This window comes from Pteropus alecto, unplaced genomic scaffold, assembly GCF_000325575.1.
Source record: "Pteropus alecto unplaced genomic scaffold, ASM32557v1 scaffold45, whole genome shotgun sequence".
Taxonomy (NCBI): Eukaryota; Metazoa; Chordata; class Mammalia; order Chiroptera; family Pteropodidae; genus Pteropus; species Pteropus alecto.
This window is the reverse complement of record NW_006442491.1, coordinates 20,869,017-20,890,992: the sequence shown is the minus strand read 5'-3', so window position 1 is coordinate 20,890,992 and position 21,976 is coordinate 20,869,017. Positions and strand designations below refer to the sequence as shown.

Genomic DNA, 21,976 nt, shown 5'->3' with positions numbered 1-21,976 from the left:
TACGCCATATTTATTCTGGAAACTTGCTATAGTGCTATGATATACATAACACTATAAAACAGAATCTGGTTGGGTAGGCCAATCTTAAAATCTATTAATAAAGTTTAAATAATTAAAGTATCAAACGCATTTGATAACAAAGCTTGCTCGTGTGCTCCATGGTGTGGGGCACAAAGTCACCATCCTAACATGTTTCCCTTCTATTTTTTCAGATAACATCAACTCAAACACACTCTGAACTATGTTTTAAAAGGATCTCTGTGATCAAAATATTTAAGTTTTTTATTGTGAAAGAAGCATTACTCATAGGATGTTGCAAAAATCATTCAAAGAATCTCACATATCCTTCAACCAGTTTCCGCTAATGGTGACAGCTTGTATAGCTATAGCATAATATCAAAATCAGAAACTGACACTGGTACATTAGTAAACTATAGACTTTATTCAATTTTCACCAATTTTTAAAGCTGAATTAATTTATGTGAATGTATAATTCTATGCACATTTCTCCTATGTCTAGATTTGTATAATCACCACCATGGTCAAGATACAGAACTGTTCCACTACCACATAATAACCACTTATGTTACCTCCTGTATTTGTGCCCATCTACCACTGGCTATGTCTCCTAGCGCCTACTAATCTGTTTTCTATCTCTACAGTTTTGTCATTTGGATAGTTACATAAATTGAATCTTACAGTGTATAATCTTTTGAGATTGATTATATTCACTAAGCATGTGCCCTTGAAGTTCATACAGATTGCTGTGTGTATATAATCTATTTCTTTTTATTACTGAATAAGCAAAATATTTTTAAACATTAGAAGAATAATTCTGAATTCCAACAAAGTTCACTATATTAAAAGGTCAAGTTAGAACTTTTGGGAAATTTAATACCTATTTGGCACTCTGAATTAAACCAATGCTCCCCTAAATCTTCCCAAATAGTCACTCAAGCAAGACCAGGATATTATCCATAAATATCTGATTTTTAAAATGACCAAACTCAATGAAAAAATTCATGTGACTTACCCCATCCAGGTGGCAGGGGACCCAAGGGATCAAATTCTTTATTTTGTGATGTAGCAAACAAATCTTGATTCTAAAAGGAACAACAAAACAAAAACAAAAGGTGAAATAATGAATAAGCTGAGAGCAGCTTATGAGTTCTGATACGCCTTCTCTGGCCATGTGCTATACATAACACACTCTTAGAGAATTCCCATCTTGGAGAAGTGTCACACAGTCATGGATAAATGCCAATACACTCTGGTAGAGAAAAAAAATCTTTGCAAACATTATGCAATGTTTGAAATTATTTGAAATTCAAATATTACAAATACATAAACCTCATCCTCAAATGACCATTTTTTCTTCTTTAGCTACAAACCAATAAATTAGAGAGATATAAATCCCCCAAGTCATTTATAAGTAACAGTACTTAGAGTCATCGAATAGCTGAGAAAAATCCTGTATTTCTAACTCAAAAGAAAAAGATCACATACAGAACATAGAATGTACAACAAACTGCAGGAAGAGATCTGAGGGAGCAGGAATAAATAGGCTGTCAGATGAGTAAAAGAAAAGAATTCCAGTTGGAAGGAGCTGGCAAGCCTAAAACTGTATAGAAGACTTCTTATATTTGTTTGCAATTATCACATTGGTAAAAAGGTTTAGCTAGATAAAAGAAAAGCAGGAGTTGACCACTGGAAAAAAGATGCAAATGTCATACTGACTGTGTATAAGGTTAATGAGTGTGTTTTGGTTTAAATGTATAATAAAGTGGGGATAATTTGTGATCTCTCTGATTTGGTTAAGGCAAGTAAATAATAGACTCTACCAGCTTAAAAAGCAAAGTATTATGGAAAAAAATACACTTGTAAAACAGGACAGTGCACCCTATATACCCAGCACCAAGATTCAACAATTATCAAGCCTTTGCCACATTTCTTTATCTTTATTCTTTGCTGAAGCAAAAATCAGTAATCATTTCACCCCTATATATTTTCACGTCTTTCTAAAATGTGTAGACTTATTCTTACATATCATTACCACACCTACCGAGAATCTATATCAACTTTATTATCTAATATACCTAATTAAATGCCTCTGATTACTATATTTGTTCAAATCAGAATCCATGTGGTTGAGCTTCTAAGTCTCAATCTATAGTAATTCTCCCTACTGTCTTTTTGGGTTTTTCGCCCCCTGTCACTGATGTATTGCAGAAACCGAGTTAACTGATTGAAAGCTTTAAAGCATATGGGAGATATTCTCATTTCTGATTTAATAGCTCTTAGCAGACAGACCTCTCAAGAACTAGCCTTTCTCCTTTCGAAAGATATAATTATTAAAAGAAGTAAGAGTAGGGAGACCAGGAAGTTATACTATAAAAGGTTTAAACCCTGATTATAGAACAGGTCTGAAAAGTTTGGCATATGACAAACTGTTTTGATACCTTTCTAAGACCCAAACCTATCCCACTAGCTCTCCCTGGACAGACAGACATGCACAATGAAGCCACGGGCCAGGAAGAGCCATTACACACTGTCGCATCATCAATCATATCCATTCTGAGGTTAAAAATGCTGGGTGTCTGAGAGTCTACTGCCCTGCAACCAGAGTCAGAACAAATGCCACTTCATATATCCACTAAATAGACTTTCTCAGCAACACCCCACCATCCCATCATTTATGCAGTTGGTATTAAAATGTTCAATTCGGTTCATATCTCTGGCTAAGTTAAGGGTAACTAAAATAAGCTGTTTAAGTTCTTTATGATTTAGGACCATTCTAGTAATAAGAGCAAAGAGTAAAAATTTCAGAAAAGTGATTAGATTATTTTGGATAAGAGAAAAAAAAAAAACAAAAACAAACAAAAACCGTGGATGATGAGGTAAAAGATGCAATTCAAGAAAGGTTCCAAAGACTCTGAGAACCAAATTTGTTATATTTACGATGAAGTGATACATAGTGTGCTCCAGAAATTTGCTAAATCTGTCTTTTAAAAGAATATTTTAAAAGACTATATATTGTAAAAGTGAGATTAAGGGCACATTTACAATTGTGAATATGAGAGAGAGAAAAGTTGAAAACTAACATTTCTCTGCATCTAGTATGTACTGAACATGCTAGAAATTTTGTTTTATAGAACCCTCAAGAAAACCCTCTGAGGTAACTACATATATGTATTTATGTATTTTTTTAAATAAACAAAGTAAATGAGTCTTGATGAGGTTGAGTAACTTACTTAATATCATATAAAGTAACTGTGGAACCAGGATTCGAACCCAGATGTGTCTGACTCCAAAGCCCATGCTCTTTCCACTGGACACCTATGTGGAAACTAGCTTTAAAGAAGGCAGGCAAGCTAGGCATTCAAACCTAGAAGAAATTTGGCCAGGTATACCAAAGATGATTATAATTTAGAAAGAAAAGAAGATGTAAAACAGCATACGGGGACAAAAGGGGTAAGGTAGATAAGAGACAAAATTAATTTCACCTTTAAAACCACTGGTAAGGGGAATATAGTGACAGCTATCTACGGGAGGTGGCAGAAAAACCTGTTAGTCATAACTAGGTAGTGAAGGAAGGCTGCTGATAAAGATGAATTTGTCTATATTAGTAAGTGATATCTATTAGGGTGGTGAGGTTGAAAAAAATACAAAGGAATATGGAGGAAAGGTAAATTCCTGAAGATAGGACTCTATTGATGGATTCTAACAGGGACTGTACTGATTGTAGTAGAGGGGAAGAGATGGCAATGAAGAGAATCAGCTTCTCCTGAAGGAGGACTTGACTTTCTTCTGTTTAAGTTCCATATATTACTCAAACAAATCCCTCATGTTTGGCACATAGAATCAAATTTCTCCAAGGACAATTTTCCTTTCCTCAGAGAAAAGATCTGTGATACTTTATGATTTGAGAGACTATAAAATTCCTAGCACCAAAGATTGAATAACAAACTATTAATACATTTTGGTGTAGTTATCACTATTGCTGAAATATTACTCTAAAGGAAAATATGTAAAATTTAAACCATTTCCAGAAAGGAAATGTTTTTATACCAAAGATCATTTGGTTTTGCCAGAATAATATATTTAGCATAATCCTATTAAGAAACCAAATTTCTGTAGTCTACCAGAGAACCAAATAATTAGGTAAACTTTATATATTACAAAGTGATTCAATTCTATCCTGAGTTCTGTACAGCCACTTTAGTCAGATGTTCTTAGACCCAAGCCTTCAAATGTTCTGCAAGGTTAAGCAGTAGTAAATTTAGAACTGTTTTAATTCTTTTCAAACTGCTTGGGTTTATTTTTACTATTCTTTCGTCCATAGATTTTTAAGCCGTCCTAACTTCTTTTTTATTTTGGACATTAACAAAACAAAGGAGGTTGAACTTCAGGAAATTTCAAAAAGGAAAGAATAGATTACATCCACAGAATACTGGAGACAAGGTCTAAAAATAATATCAACAGCAACAACCAGGTTGCCATCCTACTTGTACCTTTCTTCTAATTAGTGTTTTATATTTCATATGCAGGAAAAGGTTAAAAATGAAATAGTCTTATTAAGTTTATAATGCAACAGGATGCTTACCCCATAAATGAATCTCTGATTAAACTGCTGCATTGCTCCTTGAAGTTGACTACGTTGGAGCTGCCACTGTTCATAGTTCCGGACAGATTCCAATGTTGGCCTCTGCCATGTTGTTGTTCTTGTGAAATGGTCAACATAATAAATACGTCCCATGTTGTCAACTCGCCGTTCCCAGCTAAATTGAGGGTGGGGGGGCACAAAACCTAATTCAACAAATACTTGTGAAACAGGTAAGAATTAAACAAGACTTCATCTTGGCGCCATTGCATGTTTGGTAAGATTTTACCTTGAGAAACTACTTTTGATTTCCCTGAAATCTTTTATTTTACATATTTTTAAATGGTTTATACGTGAACCTAAGGCTGTTTCTAAAAATTTCTTTCTTAAAAATTCTTCAAATGTATCATTCAAGTTTCTAAAACACAATGTATATATTCAGTAAGTCTCTTTCCAATGTTTTTTTGACTGTTACAAACCTATTAGGAACACAACTGTACATAAAGCTTTCACATATACCAAAAAGGACTTTTTCACAAGAATACAACTATCTAATTTATCATTTAAAATGGGTGCATATTAAGTAACATTGATATAATAACTTGGAGGTTTCTACCTGGTTGACTGTTTAGGGTTCTTTCCAATATTCTAATGTTATAAATAGTAAAATAACATATCAGAACATTTTTTCTTCCTTTGTATTATTTCTTTAGGATAAATTTCTTAGAGAGGATTACTAAGAGTATGTGCATTATTATGGTTATAAATTTTTTCTGTAAGAGTTATAACTAATATATGACTGCTAGCAATGTTATGAGGTAAAATTCCTCTATATTCTCATAATGGATACGATCTGTTAATTTAAAAAGCAAAACAGTACCTTTTAGGTGTGTATTTAAAATTACTAGCAAGATAAAAATTTTCCCATGTTTCCTACTGACTTTCCTTGAAGAAAATATTCTTTTCTTCCAATTATTCTTCCAATTATATAATGTAAATGTTTAATGCTTAACTCCACATATTAACACAGTCTTAATTTCCCCAACCATTTTGCAATGACTTCACTATTATATGTATCAAAGTTTTTTTGTATAATAGGAAATCTATCTTCATATATGTGATAAGGGCTATGATTCTTAATCAGAAACTAATCATAAAACCCTGTGGTTTGAGCCAGTTAAAGTTCAGAAAGGAAAACTTGGAAGTAGCAAGACCTATGGAATCTTTAGGAAAGAAATGAGTGAAAACTAAAATCATTAATTATGCTCAATTGACTCTCTTCTTTCTAAATTGGCACCTACGAACAAAAAAAAGTAGAGAAAAAATTGACAGGAAGAGGAAAAGTAAGAATGTAGGGAAGATTTTGTACAGATATAATCTATAGTTCCGAATAAATACTTTTTTTTTTCTTTAGTTCAGATACTTACCCAGGAGGTAGAGGTTCTGGTCTATCCCACGTTGTTCTTTTTTCAATATGATCTACATAGTAAACTCGCCCATGTTGGTCCATTCTCTGCTCCCAACTTAAATACAAAATTGAAAAGTCTGGTATGGTACTTGTATAAGTAACCTGGTTTTTTAATCCTATCTTTACCTTTTTTTCTTATATGACCATACTACAGAACTGAGGCAAATACGCATGTCAGTACATAAAGAAGATACCAAAAGAATTTAGAAATAAAATTTAAAAATGTTATCTCAAGGGTGACACATAATAGATGAGACTTGTTCTGCAGAAGTATTTGCTCTAGAGGACACCTCGTATTTCTAAAGAGGCATGAGGGTGGTGCACGTAGGAGATAAAGTCTGTCTCAATCTAATCAGGGTACGTGCAGAACTTGAGTAGAAAAGAAAGCTGTAATTAATGCTATGGAATCTGAAGAAAAACAACTCAAAGAGAAAGACTATCAGATGTGTCTCTGTACAGTGCAATGGACAGTCATTCTGCACATTCTAGTGTCCTTGGTAGGTTTATCTACAAAGCAAAAAAGGTAAGACTAAACCATCATAGCCTGAAGTACCAATTACTACTAAGAGCACCCAGTTTCTCTTTGGTAATTTCGTGCACAAATGACTTTCTAATTTGGCTTCCCATGTAGACTTTCCAAAAGGAAAATGGCCTAACTACCCACTTGCACAAGTAATATAATCTGTTTAGCAATTAAAATTCTCATTATGAGTTTATTAATTTATCAGCCAATTAATTTTGACCAGCATTCTGAGCTCCAGATTAATATGAATGCCACAATGTATATACAAAAACTATTAGAATATGACTGATTTTAAAAATAATTAGCAGTAATTAAAATGGGATTATGAGTATTAATTCTGTTTCCTAAATTATTATTACTTTTCTATAATGACTTTATGATGGGAAAAAAATTATTTTAAAAAGTATTTTTTTCCCTTCAAAGAAAAAGCCATCTGAATTAGGTGACTATTTTACTACTTAGCCTTGGTTAACTTTCTATGGTTCTGAGTCCTTCAGTAAAAAAAATATATTCTTCCACTCTGCCCTGGAAATGAGGGGGGAAATTTCTAATGCAATGAGTTTTGGTTAAGTTGGACTCTAGATTCCCACCAAAATTAGTTACAATTGCTTGAGGACAGTTTTTTAAAGAACAGAGTTTACTATTATTTTCCATATTAATAAGTATATGCAGAACCCTAAAGAAAACAAATGTTAACCAAAAAAAGTTACTTACCCAGGTGGTAGGGGAGCTTGAGGTACAGGATTTAATGGCCTGGGGCCTGAGCCTCCAGATATAGTAAGAGGAATTATTAATCCAGACGTAGCTCCTTCAGATGTATTTGAATTTGTATTTGTTGGCGGCAGAGAACCTGTACTAGATCCATCACTTTCAGAAGTGGCAGAAGGTGAACCATTGACAGATGCTATAAAAGATTTGGGGAAAATAGGAAAACAATCTTTTATTTTCAGAAATCTAAATTCAGGATAAAATTTTAACTTAAAAAAAGGTAGATGACAAATATAAAATTTAATATGTGGATATGCAGGTGAAATTAAATAATGATGGGAAATAGCAATGGTCCCACTAAATAAGCCTGTTCACGATTTTTTAGGTTCTGTCTACCCATGTCTCATTATTAATTATGAAGTACAGAGTCTGATTTCCTGATGCCAGAGGAAATAAAAACTTAAAGAACAGGTGAGCAATGGTATCCTATGGTATTATAAATTTAGTAATTTTCCAGATCCTTAAAACTGTCTTTCGTCTGAAACCTTGAAGATCAAAGACCAATTTTTGATGTTAGTTATAATATGGAAGATCTAACTGATAAGCAATAATATTCTTATAGTTATTAAGTATATATTGCATCTTTAAGAAATACTGTTGACAAACAATTCCTGGAGGAAGTTATCAATATTATGACATAGCAGTGTATAATCTTAAAGACTGACAATATATTAACAATTATATACAGAAAAAAGGGGAATATGTATAATTAAAGTTATTTTATGAAATGATTTATAGACAACTAATTTATTTTTCTAATAATATTCGGTTTAATTATTTTACAGTTCCTGTCCACATACTAGCAGAGGAGAATAATAAAAAATGGATATTCTACCTGTAGATGTTTAAACTTTCACTACATGAAATATGTTCATTTGTTGTATAATATTTGCTTAAAACCTGAATATCATTTAGCATTGTTGGGTTAGTTGCCATTTACTAATTATCTTTTAAAGGATATAATGAAAATAAGCAACCAGATCCTTGACTCTATGGCATGCTTATGTCTACAGTTATAAACCCTGACAGAAAGCTGCAATCTCATCTGTACTGCCTATACTTTATATAATATGCAAGTGATTTTCTTTCTGAATACAGCACATGTTTCACTAACTGCACCGTGGAAGAGAAACTTAGGGAAAAGGCACGTCATAAGTTATCTTTAGAAAGATCATTCTAGGCCAAATCTTAAATGTGCAAATACAGCTAAAACACCAACCTAAAAGGGCCTCCTGACACTTACATGAGGATTAGTTCTGTATACAGCATAAAGAAATGAGGACTTTTTGAACTTTACAAAATTGATTCCATGGGAGCCATGACAGTAATGTCAACTTGCACATAATGGGAATACCCTTAGAGTGTAATTGGACCCCGTCCCAAAACCACAGAAATGTTAGCCACAGTGTCCTGGATAAAAGCTCCTATCTGCAGAAGCCGATAAACGTAAGGATCCCACCTTGAAAGATCTATATAAATTGAACACCTTAGACAGATAATGCGTAAGTCTAACCCAATAGCATCACAACAGGTGCACTTAAAGCTGAGAACTCTGACCTTCTGACCCATCACAGACACTGGTTTGGGACTAAACATGCGGTGCTGCCAGTCAATAGAGCTCGCTTTGGAGATACTAAAATCATTAATTATGCTCAATCGACCCTCTGACTCTCTTCTTTCTAAGTTGGCACCTAGCTCTGTTACGTAAGACTCTGTACTTCCCTTCTTTGCGTGCTGTGAGTTAACCTACATGGGTATCTGACTGGTTTATCTGAGAAGGTTCCGCTCAATAAACCTGGCATTGTAGAAAGACACAAACGTGTTCAAGGGTGTTAGTTGCTTTCCTTGCTCACAACAAGTTCCCAAATAGAAAATTATTTACAATCACGGTACTGAGAGCTACATCCCTAGTGTATGTCTGGAATACCCACCTGGTCTACGTGGGGTAGGTGGAGGTGGTCGTGAAGGTCTTGGAGGCCTAGAAGGTTTAAAACCGCCATTTGAGAGTGATGGAGAATTATTCCCATTGACTCTCCTGTTTTCACCAGGCCCTGCATCCTCAGGGTCATCTGATCCATTTGTGTTCACTCTGGGTAAGAAAGGGAAAAGGGGAAGAGAAGGGAAAAAGAATGCTCTTCAAATTTAGCAAAAAAACAACAGGAAGACCAAAACTTAAAGTTTTAGGAGTCTGAGAAAAGCTTTCTAATTTCTGGTCAGCTTTATCAAATAAATAAACAGCCCTTGGGTAGGGTCTTATATATAATCCTCAGAGCCCAACCAGAAAGAGTGAAGAATTGCCCAAGGGCACAGAAACATTTGAGACCATTCAAAACAATTAGGTATGGCTGGTTCAGATTTCAAATAAGTCTCCTGAAGCCCTGTATAATCAGGAACACAGTCAAATTTTCAAAATACCAAATGCCTGAGAAAAGGAACTATTTTATCATGAGCACAGGTAACTTCATCATTTTCTTGGTTTCCAATGGCTTTTAGGTTTGGCCCAGGTTGGGGGCAGGGTTGATTATTCCATGGCAGGAAAAAAATATTTACTTCCCAGGGACAGGGTGCTCTCTCCCAATTCCAGAAAATAGTATATAAAATGTTCAAAGTTAGTGATTTAGAGTGGATGTGCTCAAAGACCTTTTTAAAAAGGAGCTATAAAAAAAAAAAAAAGAAGAAGCTATAATTTCTTCAAAGCAATGATATCAATTGGAGGGAAAGAAAGAGGGAGAGGACACTAACAAGAAATGTCATTTTGAAAGTTATTACTACAGTCAGCTAAATATAGTCGATTCTTTTTTCCAGGGGGAATCTAGTCATGGATTAGAAAGCAGAGCGTGAGTTACCCAGTTTGCAGATGCCTTGGCAAAGGCTCTGATATCTACTGGTAAGGAGCAAACCACTACACAGTATTAATCTATCTCCTGGACCTTAAGAACAAACCTGAACGAAATAAAATCTAATTGATTCAAGAAATCAAAATAGAGAGGCAGCACCATGTATTAAATCATTTCAAACTACGTTTCCCTAGTTCTTTAGGGCCTTTCAACTTAAAGTACGGTCTTTGGATCAGAAGGGAAGGGCAACACATAGGAGCTAGTTAGGAATGCATAATCTTATTAGACTCCATCCCCCATCTACTATACCAGAACTAGCATTTTAACAAGATCTCCAGACGATATTTGTCAACAGTATGGCAGGAAGAGCACTGCTTTGGGGGTTCCTCAAATGCTTATTTTGAATAAAAGGAACAGCTTAGTAATTGGCAGTTAGCACCCAGTTAGTGTTAACTGCCTGCAGGAAGACAAAGCCATCCCAGAATATGAACTGAATGCAGGAAGAGTCGGCTTTGACACTGTTTCCTTTCCCCTAGATGCTGAGGTTCCAAACCCATTTTGAGTCATATACTCCTTTGAGACCCTGAGTTATTGCCTTTCTATACTATTTTAAGAGGTTATTAATTAATTTTTTAAAAAAGGTTCCTACTGTGAATGGGCCAAAAGAGGGAAATGAGGTTTCTAGCTCTGACTCGGCTACTGGCAAGTTATGTGACCAAGGTAAGTTATTTCATCTCTCTGAACCTCTAAAGTTCATTACCTGGAGTAAATGATTCCTAAAAACCTTCTCAATTAGAAAATTCATACTGAATTGCACATCCAGAACTAGTCAAGTTTTAAGAACACATGAGGGAGGAGGGACATCTACTCTGAGGTAAATCTACTATAACAAAGGGGCAGCAGAAACTGGATTCTAAAAATGCTAGTTCTATTGTTAATTAAAACCTTAAAGATTTTAACATCCATGCTGTTCACCCTTCTAATATCTTGACCCCAGTTTATCAACATTGTTATCTGACAAACCCTATAGTATGATGAATCCTTAAATTTCCTTAATTCTTAGACTTGCTCCTCTTCCTAAATCTTAAACTCTAAAATCCCTCTACCTACAATCATCTATTCCTTCTACCTGCCTATTATATTTTTTATTCAATCTCAAGATGACCTTTAATCCCCTCTATCTTCACATTCCATCAAGCTAGCTCCCTTCAAGTATCACTTAGGCTCCATCATAGGTTACTTTCCCTAGTACCTTTAATTCCTTCACTATTGCCCAATACTCCCCTCCCTGCCCTCAGCAATCTTTTCACTACAATTAATCCTTCATTTACTTTTTCCATTACTGTTCTCTGGGGCGAACAAGTAATGCTGGAGAATGTTCTAGCTGAGAAATCAGGTTTATTTTACTGGAATAAATAAACTAGGTAAGGTACCAAATTAAAGAGGCAGGTTGTTCTATAAAAGAGCCTAATAAATTTTCCACTGGGCCCACCCAGTAAAAAAAAGACCTGAAGTTTTTATTTCCAATGACTCACAAGATAAAGAGTCTTTTTTTTTTTTTTTTCCTGTTAGTATATGTGCTGCCAAAGTGAGCACTTTTTTTCCTGTTAAAAAGAAGAAATACAACTCAAGTTTCCCTGGAGCTAAAGAATTGGAAATGACAGATGGCTCTGACAACCTACACCACAGCTTCAATGGGATTGGTGTATTGGTGTGAAAATTAACAGTGATAATTAATAGTAGTTTAATAGGACAAAGAGTTTTTACTAAGTCCTGTATAAATTATACAGACCCATGCAAAAGACAGAAAAAAAATTAAAATTGTACTTCTTCAGTCCATATCTTTTTATTCTAGTAGACTTCAGTTTCCTAAAGTCTGACCATTTCAAAGAGGCTGAGGCAACGTGTGCTACAGTTCACATTATTCAACTTCAATTGGGCCATCCATACTGCTTGGAAATCAATCATTTTCTGTATCTCTAATCTACTCCTGGCCACATTCCCTGTGTCTACTTTCAATCTACCCAAATACCTAATCCTGATCTGTAAACGACCCTGACTAGGCCTCATCCTTAAAATAATGGTTATCTGCTGTCTGTCAATTTTCTTCTTTACCTTAAAAGTTCTCTGTGCCACTAATCATCTTCATCTGTTTGTTTCCCATCTCTAGGGGAAAAGAAACTTCTTCAAGGCCAATGTGTCTATGTATTCTTGATTTCAGCCTACATCCTATAGGACCTTCCACCATCATTTAATACCTTTCTTGTATCTTTCATCATCTTCCTTCTAAATCTTTCCTCTAAGTTCACAAATACAATTAAACCCTGTAATATAAAACACTTCAATCATAACTGTTCTTCAAGCTGTTCTCACATTCTCCTTTCCTTCATTATAATTTTTTGTATTTATGCAATTAATGTATTTAGTCATTTTAATTTTTAAAAGGTTTTCAAAGTAAGAAATAATTTCAAATTATAAAATAAAAATTATCTTCAATCCTATACTCTACAGATTATTCCCATTAAAATATGGGAGTATCAGACTACAGCCATGCTATCTGAATAAGCCTGATACTAAGCATGGTTGGGCCTGGTTAGTACTTGGATGAGAGACCACCTAGGAAGACCAAGTGCTGTAGGCGTAAAAAATAAAAAAAAACAAAGGATTGTAAACTGACAAAGTCCTTGTAATCTGTGAGGTCAACCAAGGGTTGCTTCACCTAAAAAATAAAAATACAAAATACGGGAGTATCTCTCGCCAGTATTTTTTCATTGGCTATAACTATTATCATACAATGTATGTGAGTATACAATGTTTCATATCCTTGGAGGAGTTTTTATTTATTTTGTCCCTCATACTAGGCATCTACCCCCAAATATTAAAAAATTTCTAATGACTGAAGAATACTGTATCATATGAATACACCATAATTTAATCATTTCATTTTCGTTGTTTTGTTTGGCATTTTTTATTTCCTTCAAATAGTACCACCAAAATAGATTAGCTGGGTCAAAGTATGAAAATATCTTAAAGACTGAAATATTGATTGCTAAATTTGAAAAAAAATATACGGTTTTTAAGTGTTTTATTATAGGTCCAAGTATATAGTGCATTGGTTAGACATTCATATAGTTTATGAAACGATCCTCTTGGTTACTCCATCACCCATCTGGCTCTACAACATACACAGCCATTACATTACTGCTGATTACATTCCCTATGCCGTGCTCCCTTATCCCCATGAACATCTCTCAACTACTAATCTGTGACTTCTTTAGACCTTCACTCCTTTCTCCTAGACCCCTGACCTTCCCCTTCCAGTAGTCACCAGATGGTCCTCTGTATTTGTTTGTTTTTGATTAGTTTATTCTTTTTGTTCTTTATATTTCACATGTAAGTGAAATCACATAGTATCTCTTTGATTATTTTCCTCAGAAGAACCTCTAGAGCCATTCATGTCATTGCAAACGGCAGATTTTATTTTTTTACGGCTGAGTAATATTCCATTGTATATATGAACCATAACTTCTTTATTCAATTGTTTGTTGATGGGCATTTAGGTTGCTTCCATATCTTGGCTATTGTGAATAGCACTGCCATGAACATTAGGGTGCACGGATCTTTACAAATCAGTGTTTTGGTTTTCTTTAAATAAATACCCAGAAGTGCAATTGCTGGGTCAAAAGGTAATAATCTGTTCTCCCATCAGCTAGAATGAAAATGCTCATTTCACTATAAAGTATTTAAATATTTTTAAATCGTTGCCAATTTGGTAAATTAAAATGTTAATGTTCAACGATATTTCATTTATAGGTCATTTGAGTTTCTTCTTCCATGAACTGTGTACATGTCCTTTGAACATTTTTCTATTACATGAGAATAGTTTTTATTATTTGTAAGAGCTTTTTACAATCTGAGGATACTAATTTATCATCTTTCATAATGGTTAGATGTCTGTCATTTGCTTTTAATTCTCCATTTTTAATTCTACAAGCTTTATATTTCTATATAATTAAATTTACTCAAAAATAAGTTAAAATTCATATTTTCTTCTACAGGTTTTATAGTTTCATTTTTTGAAATCAATTTTAAAACCAACCTAGAATCTACTCTGATCTTGGGATGTGAGCTGAAACCCTAATCTGATTTTTCTTTTTCCACAAGCCAGTTTTCCCTTGCTTGATTAGTCTAACTCTCCTTCTTCAGTTTTTGACAGAGTTAAATACCCTATCTTTTAAAAACATTTTTTCTCTTAACTTCTGTAATAATGCTTTTCTAATCTTGTACTCCCACCTCTAACCCTTCCTTTTTCAGTTTGTACTCTTCCTCCCATTCATTAAATGTAAGTCCCTAAGGTACTGTTTTTGTCTTCCTTTTCCATGAGTTTTCCCCTATGGTCTTAAATTCCATGATTTCACAGATCATCTCTAAAACGATTCCCAAATCAGAATCTCTAATCTTTGTCTAATTCCCATCCTCTAGTACCAAATTAACAACTAAATGCAGGAGATACTAATTCTGGGGGTAACACTGCTATCCTCCCAGGCAATACGATTTTTCTTCTCTCCTGTGCCTCTTGACAATTACCTAAGTCCCACTGACTGCACTTTCACATTCTCCCGCTACTCTTCTACCACCACTGCTTCAGTTCTAACCCTCATTCAGTGGATTACTGTAACAACTTTCCACATAGGTCTTCCCAGGTTCACTCACCACCACGTTATCCAAACTACATACTATCAAAATAATTTTTCCTATGGAGCTTTGCTCATACCAATTCCCTGTTTGAATATTTTTAGAGACATTTCTCTCCACAGAAAAAGATTCTATAAGCATATAATTGCAAACCAAATTTCCATCTGCCCCAAACCACTATAATGCTAAAAATAACTAACATTTATTGAGGGCTAAGCACTTATCTTTTTTTTTTTTTTTTTTTAAAAAGCATCCCACTCTAGGCAGCAGTAAAAACATGATAGTCATGAGCTCAGGCGCTGAAGGCAAGATAGTCTGAGATTCAACTGTGCTATTTACACTATTAACAACTCAGGCAAGTTCCTTTCCCTTTCTAAGCCTCAGTTTTCTCATCACCTTTAAAAGCAATACCTACTTACCTCATAGAAATGTCTGTCTTCTAAAGTCTTAGAAACCCAGAAGACACTGTTCATTCCTCAGATTATTTATGACAATCTGATTCTTGATTCTACTATTAATTGATTGATTCCACTCTCAAACTCACCACCTGCCATTTCCCACTTTCAATTACTTTCAGCCAAATACAGTGACTGAAGATTTCCAATAGAACACCCGTGTTCTTCCCCATCTCCATGATTGTTTTCCTTCCTTCCACTTAGAACTTCCTCTCTCCAATTCCCCCAAGACATGGATACCCAAATTACAACTATGCTTTATGATCTTAGGTCAAATGCTATTTCTTCCATAAAGCTTTTACACATTTTATATAATAATTTACATTTAAAAAACAATCATGTATTATTTTCTAATACAAACAGTTCAAAAATGAAATAAGATCAAACTAGCTCTGAAGTAAAAGAACATGGGATTAAGATGGAGTGATAACTCCTGGCAAATTTCACAAACCTAGATTTTTGAGAAACAGACTTTGTTATATAACTGAGTAAAATTCCCATAATAGTTTATCATATTCTAAGAAATACTTCTTTATTCTGATCTAGCAGCATCAGTATCACCTGGAAACTTGTGAGAAATGCAAATCTTGGGCCCCACCCAAGATCTAATACATCAGAAACTGAGATGAAACTCAGCAATCTGTGGCTGAATAACTCCTCCAGATGATTGTAATGCGCACTCTGAAGTTTGAGAAATATGCTCATACTAAAATAGCACTGGTGGTTTATTTTAGTTCCCTTAATAAGTGGGTATGAAACTAAAACCTAAAACGGGACTCTGAAAATCAACAGGGAAACAAATACACTATACATAATTGTCAGTGTGGACTCACCACCACTATTATCTTTAAAAAGCAATTAACTACTAATTATGTGCTACTGTAGCTTTGTTCCTTTGCTCCACAATCTTACAAACCTCTGCTTATCTCACCATACATATATATCTGACCTATCCATAAGCTCAGGATAAAGAACCCTGGAGAACCAAGATAAAGTCATATAGTACAATAAAGTCATAAGAAGTACACAAATCAACGAGTAGTATTCAAGAAGGCACAGCTAACAACAAAATCTTGAACACCAGGCAGCAATCATTTTGGTATTTCATAAAAATGACAGAAGACAACACTCGGAAATATAAAACATCCAGACATGCTATGAGGGAAAGTAGACCAGTAAGACTACAATTCATGATATACACATAGCTTAAATTAAGACAGAAAGATAAAACAACCTAAACCGTTTAGTAAACTTAGTAAACTTCTTAAATGATAACTGGGGCAGGGAGGAGCGGAAGCCATTGTTCAATAGATATATATCGCCCTGCTTTTTAGTTATGAAGTCTGCAAATAAAAGCAAAAGAAAAAAGCTAGTCATGGCCATGACTGTTATGCAGTAACATTTAAACGGCATTTGACAGTTTACAAAATGATTTTCAAACTAATCATCTCAGATATGCTTTCTGGAATAAAAGCGTATACAAAGGAGTTCATGCTAAACACAAAAGACATGCTCAATGACTAGTCTGGCAGTCTCGGAAATGTAGAAGACACTATTCTTCAGACCACTTATGACAATAATTCACTTGGGAAGATGTAAAGCATTGATTAAATAAATGGCATGAAACTAGCTAGGGCTCAAGCAATGCCTTTGCAAGAAATTTATAATTATCTACAGTGGTTTCATAAAAATAAGAAAGACATTTGCAAAAGAGAAACAACAACGAGTGGCATAACAAAACTTTTCAATGGGCATATAAAATTCTATCACATTCTCACTTATTAATGCAAAAATAAAAGTTTATTATACAAAAGGAGAATTAACTGACCAAAGCAAACTGAAATAGTAAAACATTTTCACATGGAAAATTTTAGGAATTCAAATAATCTTCTATTAAACATAAAGCTAAAAAGGGGCACAAGAGGCATAAATTGCCTTCTATTCTATAGAGATAGTTACATAATTAAAAAAAAAAAACTTGTTTTCTACTGCTTTTTAATCACAGTGAGAAATAAAATAGTTATTTTTCTCTTACCAAGAAGTTACTAATCCTTAATACTCTATCTCCTGTGAGGTTAGTATTAGTATAGGAGAGATGATTCTTTATCACAGGAGTGATTCTGTGAAGGCAGACCTCCATTAGGTAAAACACAACAGCTTTATAAACTCTGATTTTTCCTAAAGATCTTAAGGAGTTGTCTTTTTAAAACTTTTTATTATAAATTTTTTCATATATCACAAAAGCACATAGACTAGTACAAGAAACTCCCATGTACCTACCTATCAACTCAGCTTCAACAACCATCATTTTGTTCTACTTGCTCCACCTCTTCTCCCTTGCAGCTTCTGACACTATAACACCCCATCTTTCTGGTTACTCTTCCTTATGTTCTATGACACTGCTTTTCTGCTGCTTCTCCTCCTCTGACTACTCCTTACATGATTCATCTTCCTACTCGTTCCTTACCCAGTTTGGGAAAAACAAAGAATCCAATGGGATTTTATAATTCTATTTAAGACATGTTATGTCACTTACTGTTTTAAGATCAGGATCATCTCCTTTGTCAATTTTTATCTCCCATTGCTGGTTTCCAGGAAAACCAATAAACATTTAAAGTCTGTTAAGTCAGTTAACACAATCTAAGGCATTCAATATTTTCAGGCCCTATACTAAAGGTAAACAGGCACATGAAAGTCCTGAATCTAGACTAAGAGTAAACAGCTGGTACAAATCTCTGCAAGACCCAGAAAATATCACAGCTAGTAGTGACCTTCACATATACCCAAAGTTTGTATCTTAGAAGAGCTCAGTGACGGCCCTAGGATTCTGAACTCCTGCCTTCGAAAAAAATGCCAATAACTCACTTTCTACAAGCTGAAGAAAGTTATTAGCAATATGGGTATCCCTGGCCTACTCCAGAGAACTGTAGTCAGATAAGCTAAGAGTCTTGAATCTTTCATAAATATTTCCTTTCTTACCTAGAGCCCTGAAATTTTTTGACATTTATTTATCCTTATATCAATCTGACCTTGAAGTTTGGGCTAAAATCAATCTTTATTCATCCTCCCTTATCTCATCCGCATTCTTGGTAAGCAATAAGTAAACTCTTACCTTGTTTCATCCTTAGGTCTGGAACCATCATCATTCTGTGAAGCACCTTTAAAATCAATAAAATTTAGATAGAAAATGAGTTTCAAAAACTGATTTTCACCTTTTTCCTAAACATGTTATGTAAGCAAAACTTTTTATTAAATCTTTCTAGTAAAGAACAACTAGAACTTAAATTCCAACCTGATACTTAAAAGAAAAATGTGATAATGTTCATATGATTGAAATAAAAAAAGTTACCAAAATCTTGTGCAAATGTTTACCATTATGTATAAGATATTAATTAGTAAAGGTATATTACTTCTGGGCTACTTCTGCCTTTCTTGAAATACATGTTTGCTTGATTCTAACACAAAGCTGTTATTTTAGACATCTTTTGTATTCTAAATACCTCACAAATAAAGTGCTGATCACCAGAAAGAAAATGAACAAAATAGATTCTGAAAACAGAAAAACCAGTAACATCTCTTATTCAAGGGCCTGGAAAACAGCTCCAAGAATAGGACACACAAGTAGGTCCTAAAGTGGCCAAAATGAATGCCACAACACTCATACTTTCTTCACATTTTATTCATGGAAAATATCTCTAGGATTTAGTAAGGGCCTGTGTACTATAAAATGTTAGAAAAAAGACACACTGGTTAAAGCAAAAACAGAAGGAAAAACTAATCATAGTCCCTTATGAATATAGTCATAATTTCAAACAGTGAAATCATCACTATATGACTCCAAAGAAATCCAAAACAGTTTGAAAAGATATACACACCCCTACGTTCATGGCAGCATTTCTTACAATAGCCAAGATATGGAAGCAACCTAAGTGCTCATCAATAGATGACTGGATAAAGGAATTATGGTACATATATACAATGGAATATTAATAAGTCATAAAAAATAATGAAATCTTACCATTTGTGACATGTACACTGGACTTAACTGTGCCTTTTAACTCATGTATAACATGGGGACACTAATGACACCTACCTCACAGAGCAGTTGTGAGAACTGAACATATAAACATTTATAATAGTGCCCAGCACATAAACACTCCATAAATATTAGCTATCATTTCTCACAATTCACATTTCACCAGCAAAGCTGAACAAGACATTTTTGCTCATTATTTCACCTTAACATAGAATGAAGCCAGAACTATGAAATTTATGGCATAAGTTATTTAGGTCTAGGCTTATGCTTTAAACCAAAGAATAGTTTAACACACACACACACACACACACACACACACAAATCCGATACACGATGAATGTCACGAACAGCTGTACTTAAAAATCTCCATCTTACAAATGTGTTGCTCTTTAAAAGTATTACCAATCAAAATTTCCTCAAGAAAAACTGATCAGATTTCTAAATGCACAAATTTTATCTACAAGACATTTTGGAATAAAATCTACAAAGATCTCCTCTATTCAGTAAGCTACTCAGAAGCGCCACCACCACCCCCGCCCAACCTGCCGTCCACAAAATAACTAGCTCTTAGAAGAAGTAATTTAACACACTGTTACTATTATCCTAGGTGCCTAGCAATCTCCCCCGCACCCTACCACCCTGCTCCCCGCCAAAAAAGAGGGGAAAGAAATAAGTGAACTGATACTACTGGAGCAGGAACAGGGTACAGTACACAAATGTGAAAGAAAGGGTTACCTGGAGGGCTATTAACAGTTCTAAGATGGATCAGAAAGGATAACCTGTGTTAGCAGCAAGGTAAAGAGGCTAAACCAGAGACTGTCACATTAGGCTCGGGATCCCGGAAAGGAGCTAAAGTTTTCCCAGGTAGGTGGGCAAACCCTGGTATTAGCAGAAGCAAAAGAAATTGTCTTTGGAGCAAAGAATCCCCAATTTAGGCCTCTAAGATTCCCAGACTAAAATCAAATATATACTGGCAACCAAAGAGCAGCAAACACATAAGAAAACAAGCCTCAATATATCTCCAAATATTTCTGATACTAGAAATTTCAAATAGAGTGTAAAAAAAACTACATATCAAAAGAAAATTAACAAGGAAGAAATAAAAAACTATCAAAAACAAGCATCAGCAATTTCACTCCTGTGAAGTGAAAATGTGCAAAAAGAAACCTGTACACAAGTGATTATAATAGCATAATTTATAAGTCATTAGTAGCCTAAAAGTGGAAATAAAACAAATGTCCACCAGTGGATGAATTGATGAACAAATTATGGCTTATACTTATATAATGGAATATTATTCAGCTATAAAACATAAGGAAGTATACTGATACATGCGTTGACTTGGATAAATCTCAAAAATAATATGCTAAGTAAAAGAATCCGGACACAAAGATCAGATACTATATGACTATATCATTGCTTTTTAATGATATATCCAGAATAGGTAAATTCACAGAGACAAAAAGCAGATTAGTGATTAGCAGGGGATGGGTAGGAGGAGGGAGTAACTACTTAATGGGCAATGGTTTGTTTTTCTGGGGTGATGAAAAAGTTTTGAAATTAGAGAGAAGTGGTGGATACACATCATTGTGATTACACTGAATTGTATACTTTATAAGGTTAATTGTATGTTATATAAATGCCACTTCAATTAAAAGAACAAAAAAGGGGCATATTTGAAGAAATAATACTATAAAGCTGAAAATGCATATATCATTATATCTCAACACTTCTACTCCCAAATATATATCCTACACAGACCTTTTAACCTGTGTACCAGGAGACATATACATATATAAATGCAAAAACATTTAACGTATCCCTACATGTTCATAATGGCAAAAAAATGGAAACCACTCAAGTCTTTTGGCATAAAAATGGATAAATTGTGGTATATTTATCCAACATTATTATTATACAGCAGTGAATATAAGTTAATTACGTATACAATAATATGGATAAATCTTAAAAGAGAAAACTGCTATTTTTGCGGAGCTCAATAGTTATGGCAGGTGTTTAGGGACACCTGCATATGTTATTTAAAAAAAAAATTTAAATAAGGAAATGACAAATTCAAAATTAGGAATAGTGATTATCTCTAAGGGAAAAAAAAGAATGATGCAGGGAAGAAATTACAGGTGTATACAATAATACTATCAATGTTATTATAACGAAGTATGTGGTAGGTTCAGGGTGGTCATTTCATTATGCTGGTTTATATCTTATATTTATAGCATAAATATGAGAATATATACTATGTATATTACAGGTGATACTATAAATCAAAATGCTTTTTAAATTGTAAAAATGAATGAAGACTACAGTAAAGTATTAGTCAAAACCAACAATGATCATATTATACCCTTAATACTTCAGTTTTTTAAGTAGCACTAGTAAAGTAAGATAAATACATAAAAGTGTAGAAAGGGAGTTTTACTGGCTTTTTTGGGACAGTAAGTTAATATTCTGAGGATACATAAAAAATTTTCAAATGTAAGTCAAATTTTTAAAAACACCATTACAGCAAAGTTTCTCTCTGTTATATAATTAGTTGGTACCTGGACTCAGTTGAGATCTGGTAATTTTGAATATTT

At 34.1% G+C, this 21,976-nt stretch overlaps 1 protein-coding gene across 2 annotated transcripts in view; it reads right to left on the bottom strand.

Moving 5' to 3' along the window:
- Positions 1-21,976, bottom strand: part of ITCH (itchy E3 ubiquitin protein ligase) — a 145,052-nt gene that overhangs the window by 35,910 nt on the left and 87,166 nt on the right. For both annotated transcript variants that reach the window (XM_025039970.1, XM_006921736.3), the window contains exons 7-12: positions 18,459-18,504; positions 9,291-9,448; positions 7,306-7,495; positions 6,028-6,123; positions 4,604-4,778; positions 1,034-1,103 (exon numbers count right to left, since the gene is read on the bottom strand). In XM_025039970.1, the coding sequence (XP_024895738.1) occupies positions 1,034-1,103; positions 4,604-4,778; positions 6,028-6,123; positions 7,306-7,495; positions 9,291-9,448; positions 18,459-18,504 (735 nt within the window). The remainder of the gene's footprint in view (positions 1-1,033; positions 1,104-4,603; positions 4,779-6,027; positions 6,124-7,305; positions 7,496-9,290; positions 9,449-18,458; positions 18,505-21,976) is intronic.